This window comes from Colletotrichum truncatum (assembly GCF_014235925.2).
Source record: "Colletotrichum truncatum strain CMES1059 chromosome Unknown Contig_0004, whole genome shotgun sequence".
Classification (NCBI taxonomy): Eukaryota; Fungi; Ascomycota; class Sordariomycetes; order Glomerellales; family Glomerellaceae; genus Colletotrichum; species Colletotrichum truncatum.
Window position 1 is genome coordinate 313,042 of NW_027222401.1, and position 16,797 is coordinate 329,838.

General features: G+C 48.4%; 5 protein-coding genes across 5 annotated transcripts; 2 read left to right on the forward strand and 3 right to left on the reverse strand.

Annotated features, from left to right (window-relative positions):
* Positions 1–514: 514 nt before the first annotated feature.
* CTRU02_206865 (uncharacterized protein) lies at positions 515–667 on the reverse strand (the record flags this gene model as incomplete). The annotated part of the gene is made up of 1 exon (XM_036733078.2): positions 515–667. One exon carries the CDS (start codon positions 665–667, stop codon positions 515–517), a length of 153 nt encoding a protein of 50 aa, XP_036575209.2.
* A 2,159-nt stretch (positions 668–2,826) lies between these two features.
* Positions 2,827–4,886, forward strand: CTRU02_206866 (fungal specific transcription factor domain-containing protein; the record flags this gene model as incomplete). The annotated part of the gene is made up of 4 exons (XM_036733079.2): positions 2,827–3,058; positions 3,141–3,662; positions 3,730–4,117; positions 4,187–4,886. Coding segments are annotated over 4 exons (1,842 nt in total), but the record flags the coding sequence as incomplete, so codon positions are not given.
* A 391-nt stretch (positions 4,887–5,277) lies between these two features.
* Positions 5,278–7,338, reverse strand: CTRU02_206867 (dihydroxy-acid dehydratase; the record flags this gene model as incomplete). Its single annotated transcript, XM_036733080.1, has 5 exons — positions 5,278–6,728; positions 6,793–6,900; positions 6,959–6,966; positions 7,033–7,130; positions 7,186–7,338. The coding sequence occupies 5 exons, from the start codon at positions 7,336–7,338 to the stop codon at positions 5,278–5,280; spliced, it is 1,818 nt and encodes a 605-aa protein (XP_036575211.1).
* Positions 7,339–11,728: 4,390 nt separating this feature from the next.
* On the forward strand, positions 11,729–12,559 carry CTRU02_206868 (kinase domain-containing protein; the record flags this gene model as incomplete). Its single annotated transcript, XM_036733081.1, has 2 exons — positions 11,729–11,928; positions 11,977–12,559. 2 exons carry the CDS (start codon positions 11,729–11,731, stop codon positions 12,557–12,559), a joined length of 783 nt encoding a protein of 260 aa, XP_036575212.1.
* A 1,130-nt stretch (positions 12,560–13,689) lies between these two features.
* CTRU02_206869 (calcium/calmodulin-dependent protein kinase type 1B) lies at positions 13,690–16,350 on the reverse strand (the record flags this gene model as incomplete). The annotated part of the gene is made up of 3 exons (XM_036733082.1): positions 13,690–15,696; positions 15,762–15,971; positions 16,030–16,350. 3 exons carry the CDS (start codon positions 16,348–16,350, stop codon positions 13,690–13,692), a joined length of 2,538 nt encoding a protein of 845 aa, XP_036575213.1.
* Between the last annotated feature and the right edge of the window lie 447 nt (positions 16,351–16,797).

Consider the following 16,797-nt stretch of genomic DNA (forward strand, 5'->3'; position numbering starts at 1 on the left):
GCTATCTGACCCGAGAGGCCCTTCAACGAATCCAGACTGCCTGGCTAGCAAGGATCCGGGACCAAGGACATGGGGCCGAGAGCATCTTGGTGGACAATGTCGGCATTATCAGTACTTGGGAAGGGGCAGAGTCGATTGACTCGGTCCCCTTCTTCGATCACGTCTCCGAGTTCTTTTTTACGACAGTATAAAGAAGGGGTTCAGCGCCGAGTCAATCGTGCTGTTGCAGAAGGGATTTCGGCCCAGCGCCTCTTCGTCGGCTTTGATACGATGCCCTCCTGGGAACGGATTGCCTCGTGAACCGGTCTCTCACCGCCCTCGTGGTGTCCAAGTGAACGAACGTGCGGACTTCTCCTCAGCAGCAACGAGGGCGATCTCGATCCGAGCCAGCCCCATACCAGCTTGCCCGACACAGCCTGCCCAACAGGGGACTGGGCCTGGTCATGACGAACCTGACTGGCGCTTCACCTCCGTAGACCCGCTAGCGCTGCGAAAGCGTCGAACGCGGCGTAGTCTAGGTTGTCGGACGGATTTGTAGGATTCGCTGACGCCGAAGATTGTAGGCTGTCGCGAAGTGGAGGACTATGTCTGCCTCTGCGCCCTCGTTGCGGAGGGTGTCGAGGGAGGCGAGGTCGCCGCGGACGAGGTAGCCGCTTGCTCCGGTCATGACGATGCTTTTTTTTGGGGATTACATTGTTTTGGTGTTGGGTTCTTTGGGGTTATTTTTTTGTTTAGGATATGAACTGGTGACTGTTATCTGTAGAGTGTTGTCTTGTAGAATGATGTTTTGTTGAGCTGTTGTTTGCTTTCTGATGTTGATTTTGATGTAAGAACGAGACGGTCTTGGCTTTCATACATTTAGATGAGCAATGTGTAGTCGGGCATGAAGATGAATGCTGAGGCGGTTGTAGGATTTAACGGAGTTTATTCCGGACGAGTCTATCTCCAGCGCAAGCAAGCTTGACGTCGTTGCGGGATAGGTAGGTAATTCATGCCTCTATTCTTTTCTCTCAAGAACACCTTCTCAAATGGGATAGTCAGAGTCGGAGCATTCTGTTAGAATGCGGTTGTTCTTCAGCGCTGTGATGCTGTTGGTTCTAGTGGTCTCTGTCTAGTTAATCTGGCCAATCTCTTTCGCACCGCTGTGTAGACCGGCCGTAAAGGAGCGTTATCTCCAGCGGCCGTAAAGGCGTGTTAATGTAAGGTTCCATGGTTGGATCGAGTGTCGTCGTGTAAGTTTGAGAAACACTTTCAGGATTGGGAAGAGAAGTTTCTAGAGCGGTATAAATAATGCCGTGGACAGAGTGTATGAAGGATGGCATCAGGCGGTCGATACGCAAACCTCTAGGTTCAGTTCATGATTTAACTCATCCCATATGAACCTGCTCTCACACCGCGGCGTGTTGCTAACGCCTGCGATCCTCTGACAAGAGTGCTTAGAGGTCTTCTGGTAATATTCTTGCGTACGTAGGAAATGCTCTGATTCTGAGTAGGGTGAGAGAAGGAGGATTTTAGAATCATGAAAGGAGGACTGCTGAAATCGCGCGCGTCTGCAAGTCTGGCGCCCTAATAAAAGCGAAGTACATGGCAAGAAAAGGGACTCAAAACTTTGCAGTAAAAAAGGTATCCTTCCAAGTCTACCCTAACCCCCTGACCAAGCGCCCCACAGAGGTCACTATCCTGCTTAATTCCACCTCGGTGAGAGAAGTGGTTTATTTTATAGGGTAAGACTCTGAGCAAAACCGACCGTTATAAAGGTAGGTAGTTTCCATACGAAAATACCATCCTAAGAATTGCACTCGAATTCGCTGTGCAGGGCACATGTGGTGCTAACATATAAATGGGGTTTAACAACCCCTCATTCCCACCATCTCCAGCCAGGGTTGTTATTGCAGCAGCAGGTTGACTCATAGGAACCGAAGTCAGCCTTCCCGTTTGGCTCTAGGTTGGTACAACTGAATCAGATTATGTGTAGACACCTTGTCTTTATAGCACCCCTCTACGCATCGTGAGGCAGTCGTTCGTAATGCCTTTCTTGCAGTGGCGTAAGCATTACCCGAGGTGCCGGACCATCACACCCCGGCGCTAACAACCTTGGCTCCTTTCTCCATTTTCTCCGCTTTTCTGTTAACACAGGTTGCCCAAACACATTTCATCCTAAGGTAGGCCGAAGCTCACCGGCGTTCGCATCCACCTCGGACAGAACAATTCCACGTTCGTCGGACCATGATGGTTTCCAACCCCAGCGAAACTTCCCGTTCACGGAGGACAACCTTGGCCTGCGAAAACTGCCGTGAGAAGAAGGTTAGCTCGGAATGTCTCTTTTCTGAAACCAGGACCGGCTTATAACGACGTCGCCTTTTAATCGAAGCCGTCCGGCGTTGTTCGTTACGGGGCAATCGGAGATACTTTCAATGTCTTTGTCGGCTCAACTTTCCTCTGAAAGCGGCTGACTAGATTGCAATCATAGCTTCGGTGTGATGGCGCAAAGCCAGTATGCAAGTCATGTAGGCTTCGTGGTCAGGAATGCTCTCCCCAAACGCTGAACCAGCAGCCAAGGTAAGGATGCTAGATGTTGAATCGCGTAGAAAAGTATCACTGTCGAGCCGATGCTCATACAAATAGTCTAGGCCGACAAATAAACGCATCAGGGAGCTTGAAGATGAAAATCGCAGACTACTACAACTGCTAAATGAAGCCTCGGCCCAAGAGAGCTACCCATCAGAAGAAACGGCGACTTTCCCTGCTGTATCTGCAGGACCCCATGAGACGGGCCAAGTTCAAGAGCGAGATTTGAGTGATCATTTGGTATCTCACCCAAATGAGGGCCAGTCGTTGGAAAAGCCCCAGGGTTTCACTATCATAATCAATCAGAAGCCAGTGACACAAAATCCGGTGGCAGAAGCACCCCAGAACAACCACTCAAGCTATCATGGTCCAACAAGCGTCCTTTTCGAAGAAATCCCACGACTTCAGGGAGGTAACAACGCCGAGGAACGTTTCTCAGAGGATACAGAGCAGGCAAGATATAGACTGGTTGCAGAGAGTGCAAGACAGCGTATGCCCATCCCTGAACACCAGCTTCCTTGCCCGTCTGGCACAAGTTGTGGCTATTCACTAACAGGTTCAATAACATTTAGGCCAATTAGAATATGTCAATGTTTCAACTGGTAGACTTGACTTTGACGGAGTCGAGCCTGAACTCGGCATGCAACTGCTGTCCATCTTTTGGACTCGTCAACCCCATGCCGGGCTCATCGTCTACCGCACTGCGTTCATGCGAGATATGGCATGTGGCGGCCCTTATTTCTCCAGACTTCTCCTTAATGCCATGTACTACGCAGCTTCGAAGCACAGCCCTGCAAAGATGATACGACAGAATGCGGCCGATAGGGCAACCTCCGGGTGGTCGTTCCGGCAGCGCTTCGACGAGCTTCTTCGTGCATCATTTGATAAGACACATATTACGACGATCCAGGCACTACTAATCATGGCCAGCTCGCTGTTCACCCGGTGCGGTGAGAGGAGTATCTCGTGGCTCTACGCCGGGAACGCTTTCAACATGATAATTGATAGTGGCATTCACGTTGAATCGCCCACGTCAAAAACAATGGCCAGTGAGGATCTTGAGATTCGACGGAGAGTATATTGGGGAGCATTCAGTAGGTCCAAAAACCGGCTGCCGCAGCGTGAAATCTGGTTACTGCTGCTGACGCGCCATGCGTATAGTGATTGATAAGATCCAGTGCTTGTATCAAGGCAGACACCCATGTCTCCGAATGTCTGATACGAATGTTCCTCTTGTTTTCATTGATGACTACGAAGAGCTTGAGTTGTTTCCGGGGGCTTCTTTCTGCGACCCAGCACAGCCAAGCACTTCACCGTCATACCACATCACAACATTGAAAAGTCTGTGTAGGCTAAGCATTGTAATGGAACGTATTCACAACAAGATATATGCCGTCAGTCATCTGACCCAGACGTCAGAAAATCTCTGCAAAGAGGCTCTGGACCTACAACTTGAGCTGGAGGCATGGCGGCAATGTCTTCCCACGCATTTAGACTTCATCACGTACAAGACGAAAATGAGCCCGCTACCGTACAATCTTAGCATGTTGTAAGTAAGCCCTAGTGTCTCACTCGGAACTTACTGCCATTGAGACTGCTCTGACATGGCGTGATACAGGGCTGTGTATAATGTTCTTGTTATCCTGGTGCATCGATTACTCCTATCCGATGTTTCCCTATCCGCAGGATCGATTGCAAGTCAGGCTCTCGCCACCTGCTGGAAAGCCGCCTCCGAGATCACACATATTCTACGAGTACACGAAAAACTATACAAGCCACTCAGCGAAACATTCAGCCTCTGCTACGCCGCCTACATCGGGGCCACAGTACTCATCCACATGATTGTTCGACATGGGGACCAATTTGGAGCTGTCGAAGCTCTACGTATCTGCCTTAATTGTCTCTCCAAGCACCAGGCTTTCTACTCGGCAGCAAAAAGGGCGAGCTCTATCATAGCAAAGCTAATGGAGCGAGCAGCCGTGCATATCTGCGAGTGCGGCGGCCTCTCAGGACAGTGCCAGCTTCAACATTCCGCTTACATGAATGCCGTCTCACCCAATTCAAACCAGGTACTGCCGGGTGGCATCGGATCCGATGGGCACGCTGCAAATGGGTCCCCAAATTCTCATCTTATCGCGCTGCCAAACCTTGAATCGTTGGAATTTGACGTAGATCTCGCGTTCCAAGATTTCAGAAGGCTCCAAGAGACAACGGACAGCAGACTGGGCATGGTGGAATATCCAATGTTGTACGACCTATACCATAACAGCCCACAAGAAAATGCTGTAGAGTCTACAAAACAAGCAGCAACTATGTAAAATTCTTGACTTTTCGGTGCCTCTCTAGGATATGCGGCAGTAAATCCCCATAAAGTTGGCTCGCAGCACACAGGTAGCGCTGGAAAGAAAAGATGTGTAATTTCTCAGTCTTTGATCTCTTAAAACTCAGCTTAAGTTTAATGCGGAAATTTGCGATAAGCAAATAGGCAAAGGTATGCACGGTATACAGGGAAAACCCCTAGTATCAAAATTTGGGGGCGTTTCTAGAGTTTGTGCCGTTCGCAGAACTTTTCTTTGCAAGGGACGGGCCTTCCAAGCAACATGAAATATTGCGTCGTAAGGCAAATATGCCTAGCTTCGAAAGCTTCCAGCGAAACGTCCATTTCATATAGACAAATCTCTCTAGAGAGCGGTCCTCCTACCTAAATAACTAAAACGCATCTGTAACTGCTCCATACGAAGCATTAGACACAAGATGAGCATACTTAGCCAGGGTGCCCTTCCTGATCGGCAACTTTGGTGGCTTCCAGGCTTGCATCCGTCGCTGGATCTCTTCGTCGGTGACGTTGGGCATTTCAATGCGATGGTTGACGGCGTCGATGCGAATAACATCGCCGTTTTGCACAACTGCGAGAGGGCCACCGACAGCAGCCTCAGGGACGATGTGGCCGACAATAAAGCCGTGACTGGCTCCCGAGTACCGACCATCGGTAATAAGAGCTACATTCTTGAATCCACCCCCAATCAACGTGCCTGACGCTCGTAGCTGTTCGGGCATTCCAGGCCCCCCTTTGGGCCCTTCGTATCTCACAACCAGGACGACGTTCTCGTCCCTTGGCACGTCTCCTCTATCGAGTGCCGTGCATAGTTGGTGCTCTTTATCATACACCATTGCTTTGCCTTCAAAGCATAAGCCCTCCTTGCCAGTGATCTTAGCCACCGCTCCGCCGGGAGCAATATTACCCTTGAGTATCTCGATGTGGCCACTAGGCTTAATGGGGTTGTCGAGAGAGCGAATGATTTCTTGTCCTTGCGGCAGCGATGGCCATGATTCGACATTCTCGGCGAGCGTCTTCCCGGTTACAGTGAGCGTCGAACCGTCTAACAGCTTAGCGGCTACTAAGAGCTTCATCACTGATGGTATACCGCCAATATCAAACAAATCTTCCATGGTGTGTTTTCCACTAGGAGCCATGTTGGCGAGAAAGGGTGTCTTGCTAGACACTCTCTGAAAGTCATCCAAGCTCAGATCGACGTCGGCCGTTCGCGCCATTGCGAGAATATGTAGCACCGAGTTTGTTGAGCCGCCAACTACCATCATCATGGTTAGAGCATTCTCGAATGCTTGCCGTGTAAGGATATCGAGTGGCCGGATGTTCTTTTCCAGGCATGTTCGGATGACTCCCCCCATTCGATCGCACTCTCGGAGCTTGGCGGGTGACATGGCAGGTGAGCTACTAGAGCCTGGCACGGAGAGCCCTAACGTTTCGATCACTGTTGCCAGGCTGTTTGCCGTGTACATGCCGCCACAAGCTCCTGGCCCCGGGACCGAGTTCTTCTCGATGTCAGAGATGATTTCTTCAGCAGAATGCTGCTGGTTCGGGGCCCATTCTATCAACTTCCCCAGAATATATGCGCCCCTTGCCTCCGACGGCGTGTTGATGTCGATTGGTCGTGAGAGCGTCTTGCTGTAGCCTCCTCTCTGCGTGCCTCCGTACACGACCACCGAGGGTCGGTTATGGCGGATCAGCCCCATAACACAGCCAGGCATGTTCTTGTCGCAACCGGGAATAGCGATGCACGCGTCATGGGCTTGGGCGCAGGTCATTGTTTCTATGCTGTCTGCTATGATCTCCCGTGATTGTAATGAGAACCTCATACCTGTAGATTTCGAGTTAGACCGGCCACCAATACGCGTCCACGCAGGTGGCTTTGAACAACTCACCCTCGTTCCCCATAGTGATCCCGTCGGACACGCCTATCGTATTATATCGCCAGCCCAAAAATCCTTCCTGTTGAACTGACTTTTGGATCGTAGCTGCCAAATCTCCCACTGTTTATGGTTACCTTAGCACGCGATTACGTCGTTCAAGGCTTTCGAGAATACCTACAGTGCATGCTTATCACAGAATCAGTAAGCCAGCATTTACATCTCCTTTAATACTTCAAGAGATGATAGACTCACTTGCAAGGATTGCCCTCCCACCATACCGAAGCAATTCCTATCTGTGGGCTCGTCTGCATCGCATGTTCGTCGGGAACCCCTGCGGCGTAGAGCATTGCCTAGCCATTGTCAGTTTTTTGAAGAACATCGGGAATTTGGCTGGTCTTAACACACTTTTGCAGGTGGAAAGTCATGATCTCGCGTGATGAAAGTTGAATGACGGTTGAGCACAGGCTGCCCATCTCTTGTCGCGTCGCTGTCAAGGTGCGGGAACGCCACGTACCCCGCGGCCGTGCTACCGTTCATCTCAGGCTCCTGTGGTGACATGATTCACGATGGAAAGCAGGTCAAAGTTGGACACTGCAATTTGACGACCGTCTTAGTAGCCCGAGAAGACACAAGCATAAGTAACGAAGTCAGCTTGAAAGCCCAAAGAAATAGCTGCCGTTAGGAACTGTTCTCAGAGTAAGGAAAAGCGAATTCTGCGCTGTCGCAGGAGTCCTTGATGATGCATTACATAGGAATCTTGAGTCGGACGGATAGCACCCGGACGCTCAGTGTCCGGACACTACCTTAGTTGACTTGCGGAGCGCACACTTACGGATATCCACTTCTACTACGTATGCTTGGCAATCCAAATTGAATCGGATATCTAGAATTTCCATTGTCAATGCAGTTGGCTGGCAGTAGTCTGGAGCTGGGCAACAGATATGAATGCTGGTTCCGGGTGACGAAGCCGGCATATCCCATTGAGTGCTGACTGACCTCACTTTTGCCAAGTCTCGAAATTTCCAGTTTTGTAGCCACTTTTTCTCCGCACTACGATCATACATAAGGAGTACTTTGAATGCACTTTTGTTTAGTCGTCATTGCGATGTAGCGTTCTGTATTGATAGAGATCGCCAGTACATGTTGTCCCTCTAAAAATTCCAGAGGATAGATGTATGCAAGCTTCAAGTACATGAGTTAACAAAAATGGTAAACATACAAGCCCTAATTGGCTCTACCCCGCCCTTGGCAAAAGTGAGGTCAGTCAGCACTCAATGGGATAGGGTTGTAATACATGCCTTGGTTTGTCTTAGAGCCTTAGCCTATGTTTGTAGAATCCCACTATTACCTCGCTAGTCCTATTACAGAGCATTATGCTGTCGAAAGGATAGGAAGCCTTTCGGATACTTTGAACCCGGTCACAGTTGAATCGGCTTCCCCTCACATGCACATCTTCTCATCCCGACAGCAGAGTGACGGCACCGACTTGCTAACTCGAGTTCATATTGAGTAAGCAATCATTGATAGATCAAGTCGTATTTATATCTAGCCGAGATTAGTCTAGATTTTCCTTTATCTCTACCAATTGTATCAATCGAAGCAAGCTTGAAAAGATTGCACGCTCGCGGCTCGTACCTTACCTGTACCTGCATGAGGCTGCTACCTCGGACCATTACTAGGCCGGATATCACTTTCATGACTACCAATGCCATTAACGAGCCCTTTGGACCACAACTTCTGTTCTCTCTCACGTTTCTGCACGGCCAATTTCTCAACCAGCACTCTTTCAAGGCTTGAGTCTCTCACATGAGCTGGGCCAGGACCATGGCGAACCCACCGGAATGTCAGTTCTTGACCACCACGTTATGTGAGGATGGTGTACTTATCATCAAATACAACCGACCTGAGACCGGAAACTCCATCAACAACGCCGCTATTAAGGTGCGCTCATGGGTTACCAGTTTACAGAGTTTGAAAGACTTACACTAGGTTCTAGGGTCTCTTGCGAACTATAAAATGGGCAATCGATGATTCTAGAGTTAGGATAATTGTTCAAACAGGGGAAGGAAAGTTCTTTTCTACGGGTAAGCAAAGACTGTAAGATATTGGCGATGGAAAGATTTATCTGGGCCTGAGAAATCTGTTCAAGCTCTGTGACTTGCTAGCTAACGTTCAACGCATGGTTGATGAAGGCATGGATCTTTCCTTGCCGAAGACTACCCGCCACGAGACAGACGATGCTCCGAGGGTGCTTTAGTAAGGAGCTATCCCACCCCTATTTTCTAGATATTTCCACTAACTTCGAGAATTAGTGAGATTAACAAGCTCCTGATTGACTGCGAAAAGATAACAATCGCTGCTGTCAATGGAACAGGTGTTGGATACGGCGCTAGCAGCCTTGGTTTGTTTGATCTCGTCTATGTTGTCCAAGATGCATATTTCTTTACCCCGTTCATCAAATGGGGCCTCTGTGCGGAGGCATGCTCAAGTTTTACTTTCCCAACTGCCATGGGAAGACAAAAAGCATCTCATCTCATCATGACGGGCGAGCGCATCAGTGCCCAAGACCTTGAGTCGCTGGGACTTGTCAGCAAGATCGTACCGAGGGAACATTTTCTCCGCGATGTACTCTCCATAGCGAACCGTCTCGCTGCGCTGCCGTCAGAAGTGCTGAGTGCCAACAAAGGCCTGTTGTCAAGCAACTGGAGGGCACAATTACACAAAGCGAATGAATTAGAGCTCGAGACTTTTCAGAAATTAGAGAAGGGCAAAGCTGCAAAAGATGCTTCTCACGTTTTCGCTTCTGAGCAATCAGCGAGAAAGGCAAAGTTGAAAGTGACAGGGTCAAATCTTTAAACGGTTTTTATGCTCAATATAAAGACGCTGGACAGTGTGCGACTTGCGAGTAGAACATATCCAAGGATGTTGAGTACAACACATATCCGGGCTTCGGTTGCTTCTGATGGCGGCCGTTGGACAATTTTGAGAGATCTAGGTCTCGAGGGACGCAGTCAAGCTGGTCGTTCGTCTCCTCTCGGGCCATGAGACGAACATGGATGACCCTAAAAATGAGAAAGCGGTGCCCTGACACAAGACGACTAGAGTGACTGAGTGAGAAGAAAAAAACCAAGAGAATGTCTGAGAGGATGATCAATGTTAAGACAGGGTTTTTGTAGTCTGATGCGAGAATATATGTAAACAGCCAATTAGCAGCTAAGCAACATAGCTATCATTCCCCATGCGACTTCCATTTCCCCCAGTCATATTCCGGTGATCTTGTCTTTTCGAGACATACCACAGTCCAAGATATCACGATCATAGCCACAGTCAAAATCCCCATCAACTTCAAAGTTGGCATCATCGAAGTCGAAGGGTCTAAGTAGGTAAGACCCAGAAACAGAGCCACGCAAAGGCCCCAAATAACAAGACATAAGATGTGATATGCAAAAAGACGGCCCTGGTGGACCTGAAGGCGGGAAGGACCGGACGAGAACCACCCAAATCGCTCGGGGATATGCAGAATTTCCGTCTGGACCTGGAAGCCACGTAAGGCGACCGCGAGTTGAAGGTGGTTGAGGCGGTCATCAATTATCTCAGGGCCTAAGAGTCGATCGATAGTCGTCATCAAATTACCAGCTCTGCTGGTGCTCATCGTGGCAACCGTTTCTACTTACGCGTTAGCTGGACTATCTAGTCGAAGTGAAAAGCATTGTATTTCAAACCGCTTTCTTATGCTGAAAATTCTGACGCGCGAGGTGCGAGAAAAGGTGCTTATTGCAATGAATGACTGTCGTATTGCGAAGTCGATGCTAATTTGATGGCATATGGCAGACGTGGTGAAGTATAATGACTACCTTTTTTTTTTCTCTTTTTTTTTTCTTGTGAACGAGAATGAAAGTATCCCATCAAGGTCCGGTTGGCTACAGCTGCATAATCACCAATTTACACGTTCTTTTCTCCTCATACCAGGGCTACATAACCATCGACTATTAAACTCTATGTTTTCCAGGCTGCGTTCTTGTCAGTCTGATAATGCAGGTACTTGTTTCCTTCAAAGCTAGACTCTGCACATTGTGCAGGTACCTTTCAGTCAAATTAATGGTTGGCTAGGAAATGTCCTGGTTGGCCTCTTCGTGGCTAGTTCTCCTCACGAGGATGTACCTGTGGTCAACTGGACCTCGATTTGATAAGGATAAGACGTCAAGGTGAAACTCTCCCATTAAGGTAGTCAACAAGGGCATGCGCCACCCAAAAGTTAATTTTCGTGAAGTGATTGGCTGAAGGGGATCTGATCTGTCTGTGTGGTAAAGAGGCACTTTCATGGAGGAATCCACTGCGCTTACGCCCCATGAGCGCTCAGAGGTTCGGGGCCAGCTTGTGCGTAGTGCCACCGCCCAACAGGCTTCTCGTTGCTATTGTTATAGCTACCTACTGCTACTATCCTTCTATTTCACTGGACGTTGTTAAACTAAATTTGTTGGCCTAAGAAGTAGTCGACTAACGAAATAATAGAATAAACGAAGAAAGGTACTTTCGATATATTTTAGGAGCTCCGAATGATGCTTATTTAGATTATGCTGCTGTTCTTTCCTTTAGCTGGCCAGCTGAGGGCCAGATGATACCTTTTTACCAAGACCTGGGATACTCAGTCTAGTGTTGATATCTGGTCGTTTAACTGGACAGATTTCTCTACGGGTTTTAGATACTGAATTTGTTCCGTCTTTGGAAAAATGGTTTCACATGGTCGAATCAATCTTAGTCATCATATTCGACCACGACTATCTGGCCAGCAGGAATCGGCAGAACACTGTTCTAAGACCATGGCTCACACCTCTACATGTGCTGACTAATTACATACAGGACTAGGATGGGTGCATTGCTAAATGGCGCTTAGATTCCTCCTGCATGATTTATCCCTTGACCTCAATCAAAAAGAGTCGACATGATGATGGCGGCTATGAACGAGCCTCGATGGAGAGGCTCATCGTCAAACATATATGAAATCGAGCCGGGAAAAGTTCTGAAAGTACCAAGAGAAGTTCCCTCCACAAATGAAGGTCATTATGCTCTCAATCGAGACAGGGCAAAAGGTTTTGAAGTGGAACGGGGGATCTATGAAGCACTTGGGGAAAGCAAGCTAATACTTCCGTCTGTTTCTCCTTCATGAAGTGCCTTGCTACTACTAATAGGTCATAGATTTTACGGATGTCGCGAATTCGAGGGCCGCCAAGGATTGTTGCTAGCACAAGCCGACAGTAACTTACAGGCATACCTTGAAGAAGAGTTAACAACAGTCACTATGGCTGAGCGAAAACGGTGGTTTTGCCAAGCAGCAGATGCCATAGCATATATTCACGATCGTGGCGTCGTGCACTCTGACCTACGACCTGAAAACTTTATGATTCACGGGCGGGATATGTGGCTCAGCGACTTCAATGGTTCGGTATGTGAACATCTTGGGCTGGATGGCGGGCAACTACCCGACGCTGGCTTCTGGAACTTGAAGTTCGAGACGACGCCAGCTACGGACATATTTGCCCTTGGATCTGTGCTCTACGCCATAATGACCGGGTGGTGGCCTTTTTGTAAGCCTGGTGTTACGGACAGGCTGGACAGGAATAACGTCGAACACTATGATGAACAGGTCACGAAAAGGTTCAAGGCAGGAGATTTTCCGGATGTTTCTTGTTTACGGGGAGGACACATCATCATGGGCTGTTGGACTAATAAGTACGAGAGCGCTGCTGATGTAAAACGGGATGTGGATACAATCATGTGATAATAATGAGCGTGGACTGGGTGGGGACCTCTATAAGTGATGAATGGAGTTTGTTGTGTAAACGAGCGTATGTCCCAAGAATCAGCGTCATAGTAAAGACTGGCTATCGCGATTCTCCCTTGAAGACTTATACGAACTGGACATTCCATTAGCAATGGTCACTAGTTCAACGGTATGAAGCTTGCCTTCTTTATTGGAATTATGGGCTGCTGTAATAATAATGGCCGCATTTCCCTTTCTGTCTGCTTGAACCTGGATTGTTTACGTTGACTGTGTGGCGTGGCTCGGACCAACTACTATAAGCGTTGCAGTTCGAGTCCTTCGTTATCCTATCACCGCAAATGTAGATCTTGGTTGAATGATCCTTGGTTCACATCGTGATCTGGCTGTGTCTGGCTGTGGTTTTATTGGCATCAAAAACCGGCAAGCTGGATTGATGAGCTGTTATACCTGAAAAAACTAAACGAATGTCACCCATATCTGACATACCCAATTAAGACAGAATTAGTATCAAGCAGAAGTGACATCCAGATCAGGACTTCAATAATAGAAGACCGTGGTACAAAAATCAGACTGCCACATCTAGAAAGGCTCTGCCGTAATAGAAAAGAGTCATAGTGCTGGCCTGAATAAGCCCTATGCGTATCTGTTCAGCTTTTGGCCATAAAATAATTGGATCACTGACTTGGCAATGATATCCTGATATGAAGTTCACATAACCTAGATTCCTTACTAATATTTCCACCAAGCGCACGGTAGACGAAGTTGCGAATCCTATCAGAATGTCTGCGTTGGCGTCGGCGAGTCCGATGTCTGAAGGCTAGCTAGAGATTATGTAACTAATCTGTACACTTGCATGAAGTCTATGACTTTGGCCGTTTGCTTATCGTTTAGCTTGTAAAGGTATAGCTCTATTATAAAACTTATTGATGATATTGGGCAGTGGCTGGGACATAGTAAGAAACCACTACATAACCTGTGTAGTCCACCTGAGGTTTTAATAAGCCAATATTCAAAACGCCACGCACTATTGCAGCCAATCACGAGGTGTGTTTGTTTATAAATCTCATGCCTCTGTACTCGGAAATAACACCCTTGACAAACGAGGTTATCCTAGCTGTAACTGAAGCCTAATCCCTTTCGGCGTTTCTGTAGCTCTCAAAAAATGCTTCCAAGTTAGCATCATACCGCAAGATGAACAAGCGAACTGAAGTCATAAATCTCTCCAAATCGTCCGAGTTCTTGCTTTGGCCCAGAAGACTGGCAAAGCCAAAATCGGCCTTTCTTTCACCTCGTTTGCTCCTTTCATCCATCAAGGTGTTTTCCCATGCACGGAGCAAATTCTGAAATCTCCGGAATAACCGGCGGGAGCCCTCATTTAGATCATAGGCCAATTCTCTAATGTCTCGCCCTGGAAGCCGATGAGCATATAGCTCCGCTTCACCAGCCCGTTTATCGAGTTTCTCTAAAATTACCACAAGTTCCATAATCCGATCAGCATCTCCCTCGACTATTTCATCGTCTACACGTTGACAGTAAACTACACAGTCGACAAGCCAGTCGCTAAATGAGATCATATCAAATACTGATTTCAGAAATAGTAGGGGCTCTTTCTGGGGGTCCCATAACGTAATGTCATACCCCAAGGGAATCTGGGCTTTCAAAGCGTCACTCGGCGTAGCAACTTTCCGTGTAACTCTTTGTCGGCTAGTGCTCTGCCTGCTAGCCCACCACTTCTGTCTGTCCGTTCTATGTATTTCATTATGGTCGCTCGGCGGTGGTGGATGGGCCTTGTCTGATTCTTGTTCTTCCTTGGATGAGCGAAAGCCAGACTCCTTTGGTTCGGCATGCCCGTTATCCTGAGGCACCTCAGTTCCATATCTTGAACTCTGTGGACTTCGACTTTGAGCTCGCGGACTCGGTTGCCGTGGCAACGGGTCTGGTGATGGGCTGGGACTTGTGCTTGACCGGGCGAAACCGGCCCCCCTTGACATCTCCAAGTACTGGGCCGCGAAGAGGAGCTTTTCATCGTGTTTTGATTTTGCGAGATCAATCTTTGGGGATTTTCTGTCTTCGTGGGGAGACGAGGGAATATCCCTCACTGGCTTTGTAGCCGTTCGTTTTGGTCGATCGTCTTTAGTTGGTTGGTTATGCTGCGAATCCTTCTTATTCCTGGATGGCATACCAAAAAAGCGACTCCAAGTAGAATTCGATGCATTTGAAGGCCGTGTTTCTTTTGAGTGTTCACGCTGAGCCTTTTTTGGCTGCAAAGTAATCGGTCGAAAATCTTTATTTGCAATATTGTGGCTGGCCCGGTCGGAAACATCGAGAGTTGGATAAGTGGTCCCTTTCTCGTCAATAAAAAAGCGTGCTGTTAGTGGCGGAGACTGGGACTCCGGATGAGGCTCAAGTTCGTGTTTCAAGGTTCTTGATGTCCGGTTTGTCACCTCGTTCGCTTTCCCTTGGATTGGCATTCGCGGGTCCTCGAGTGCAACTCCGGAGTCGCGCGGCATAGCACGTCTTGAATCTGGCAATGCCACCGTGGTAGCCCTGCGTGAATGCTGGGTAATATTTTCCGAAAGTATGGCTGTGCTCCACGCCGCTGATGGGGCGCCAGTATCGCTTTCGAAGCTGTGACGCTCGATGCTTGGACTCTGAGAAAAGTGGCCACTGTTCTGACCGGCGGCTTCTTGGGCTCCATTGTGGTCCAACGAAATATTAGCGCAGGTTCGAATCCAGTCGTGAGCGAGAACTTCGGTTGCCGTTGGTCTTTCTTTCGGCGATGGCTCTAATAACTGGCGCAAAAAGGCCTTCAACGGGGGGGATGGTCGACATAGATCAAGATCGCCTGATGGGAAAGGGCTTCCTCCAGTGACATACTTTTGAAGAAGGTTGAAGTCCGTTAAAAAGAGCTTCTTTGTCAACATCCTGAAGATCACAGTCCCAAGAGACCATATATCGACAGCATAAGGATGACTTCGGTCTTGTATGAAACCAAGCATCTCTGGTGCAATAAAGCCTAGTGTCCCCCTGCGAATGGTACCCAAAGTGGCTTGGTCCTGTCGTAATCGCCTGCTAATACCGAAATCCGAAATTTGTACAAGCCAGTCAGGGCCTCTTGAAACCACAAGTATATTCTATTACCAAACATGAGAAATGCTGACTCAATTGATAACCTTGATTTATATGTATATATACTTACCCCTGGTTTTAGATCTCTATGCGTGAAGCCATTTTTGTGCATGTGATTTAAACCCTCCGCTAACTGTCGGGTAATCATTTTCACCTCTTCCTCAGGAATCGGATGGGAAAGATGTTTCTGGAGGTCACCATGAGGGATGTATTCCATAGCGATATATATAGCTTCTGGGCCTTGAAACCAGCCGTAGGATTCGACAAAAGATGGAGTATACTGTCATGCGGTATTAGCAAAGCCTGGTGATTCGAAAGGACTCATGTCCAATCCGGCTTACTCGATCTTGAGAGAACTTCATGACTGCCTCTAGCTCTTGATAATAGTCAATCCCTTCAGAGGTTGAAGGGTCCAGTGGTATCTCTTTGACTGCTCTAACTGCAGGCCCATTCTTCTTCGCCGGCCGGTCGCATGTCTCTAGCCATACTGTGCCGTAGGCACCTTGGCCGAGACGTCGTTCTCGCTGCCATTGTTCTTGTACCCGTATTCTCCATTCGCGCCCCGAAGCCCCTCTTTTGTAGAAAGTATGCTCAGTGTAAGTCGGGAAGAATATTGTCTCGAGCTTTGATTCCTGCACAAGGTCCGAATGAGGAGGCATGTCGAGGAACGGGCTATCGTGGGATGAAATTCGGCACGGTCATGTCGCGGCTTGCCCAATGAATTCTCGACTCGTGATCTGCTGAATGATAAACTAACGCCACAAAGTTGTTGTCCATTTGCGGCCGCGCAACCACAGGAAAGATCCCCAAGTTGCGATCGCAAATCGCCAGAATACGCTGAGTGTCGGATTGTTCTTATTTTTGAAGGCGTTAAAATTACGCGCGCAGGCGGGAGGGGTTGGCCTCAGCCTGATCACAAAGACTGCAAGTAGATGGGGCTTCGGTGCCGAATGCGCCCACCCTCAGCTTCTGCATTAGCGAGGCAGATTCCGAGGCACAGCCCCTGCCAGCTATCCTAGATACATAAACCACCTCAGCCGCCCGACTTCTGGTCCTCTCGAGAAGCCAAATATTCCGTGCAAGCATAGACTGGTATCCTCCAGAAT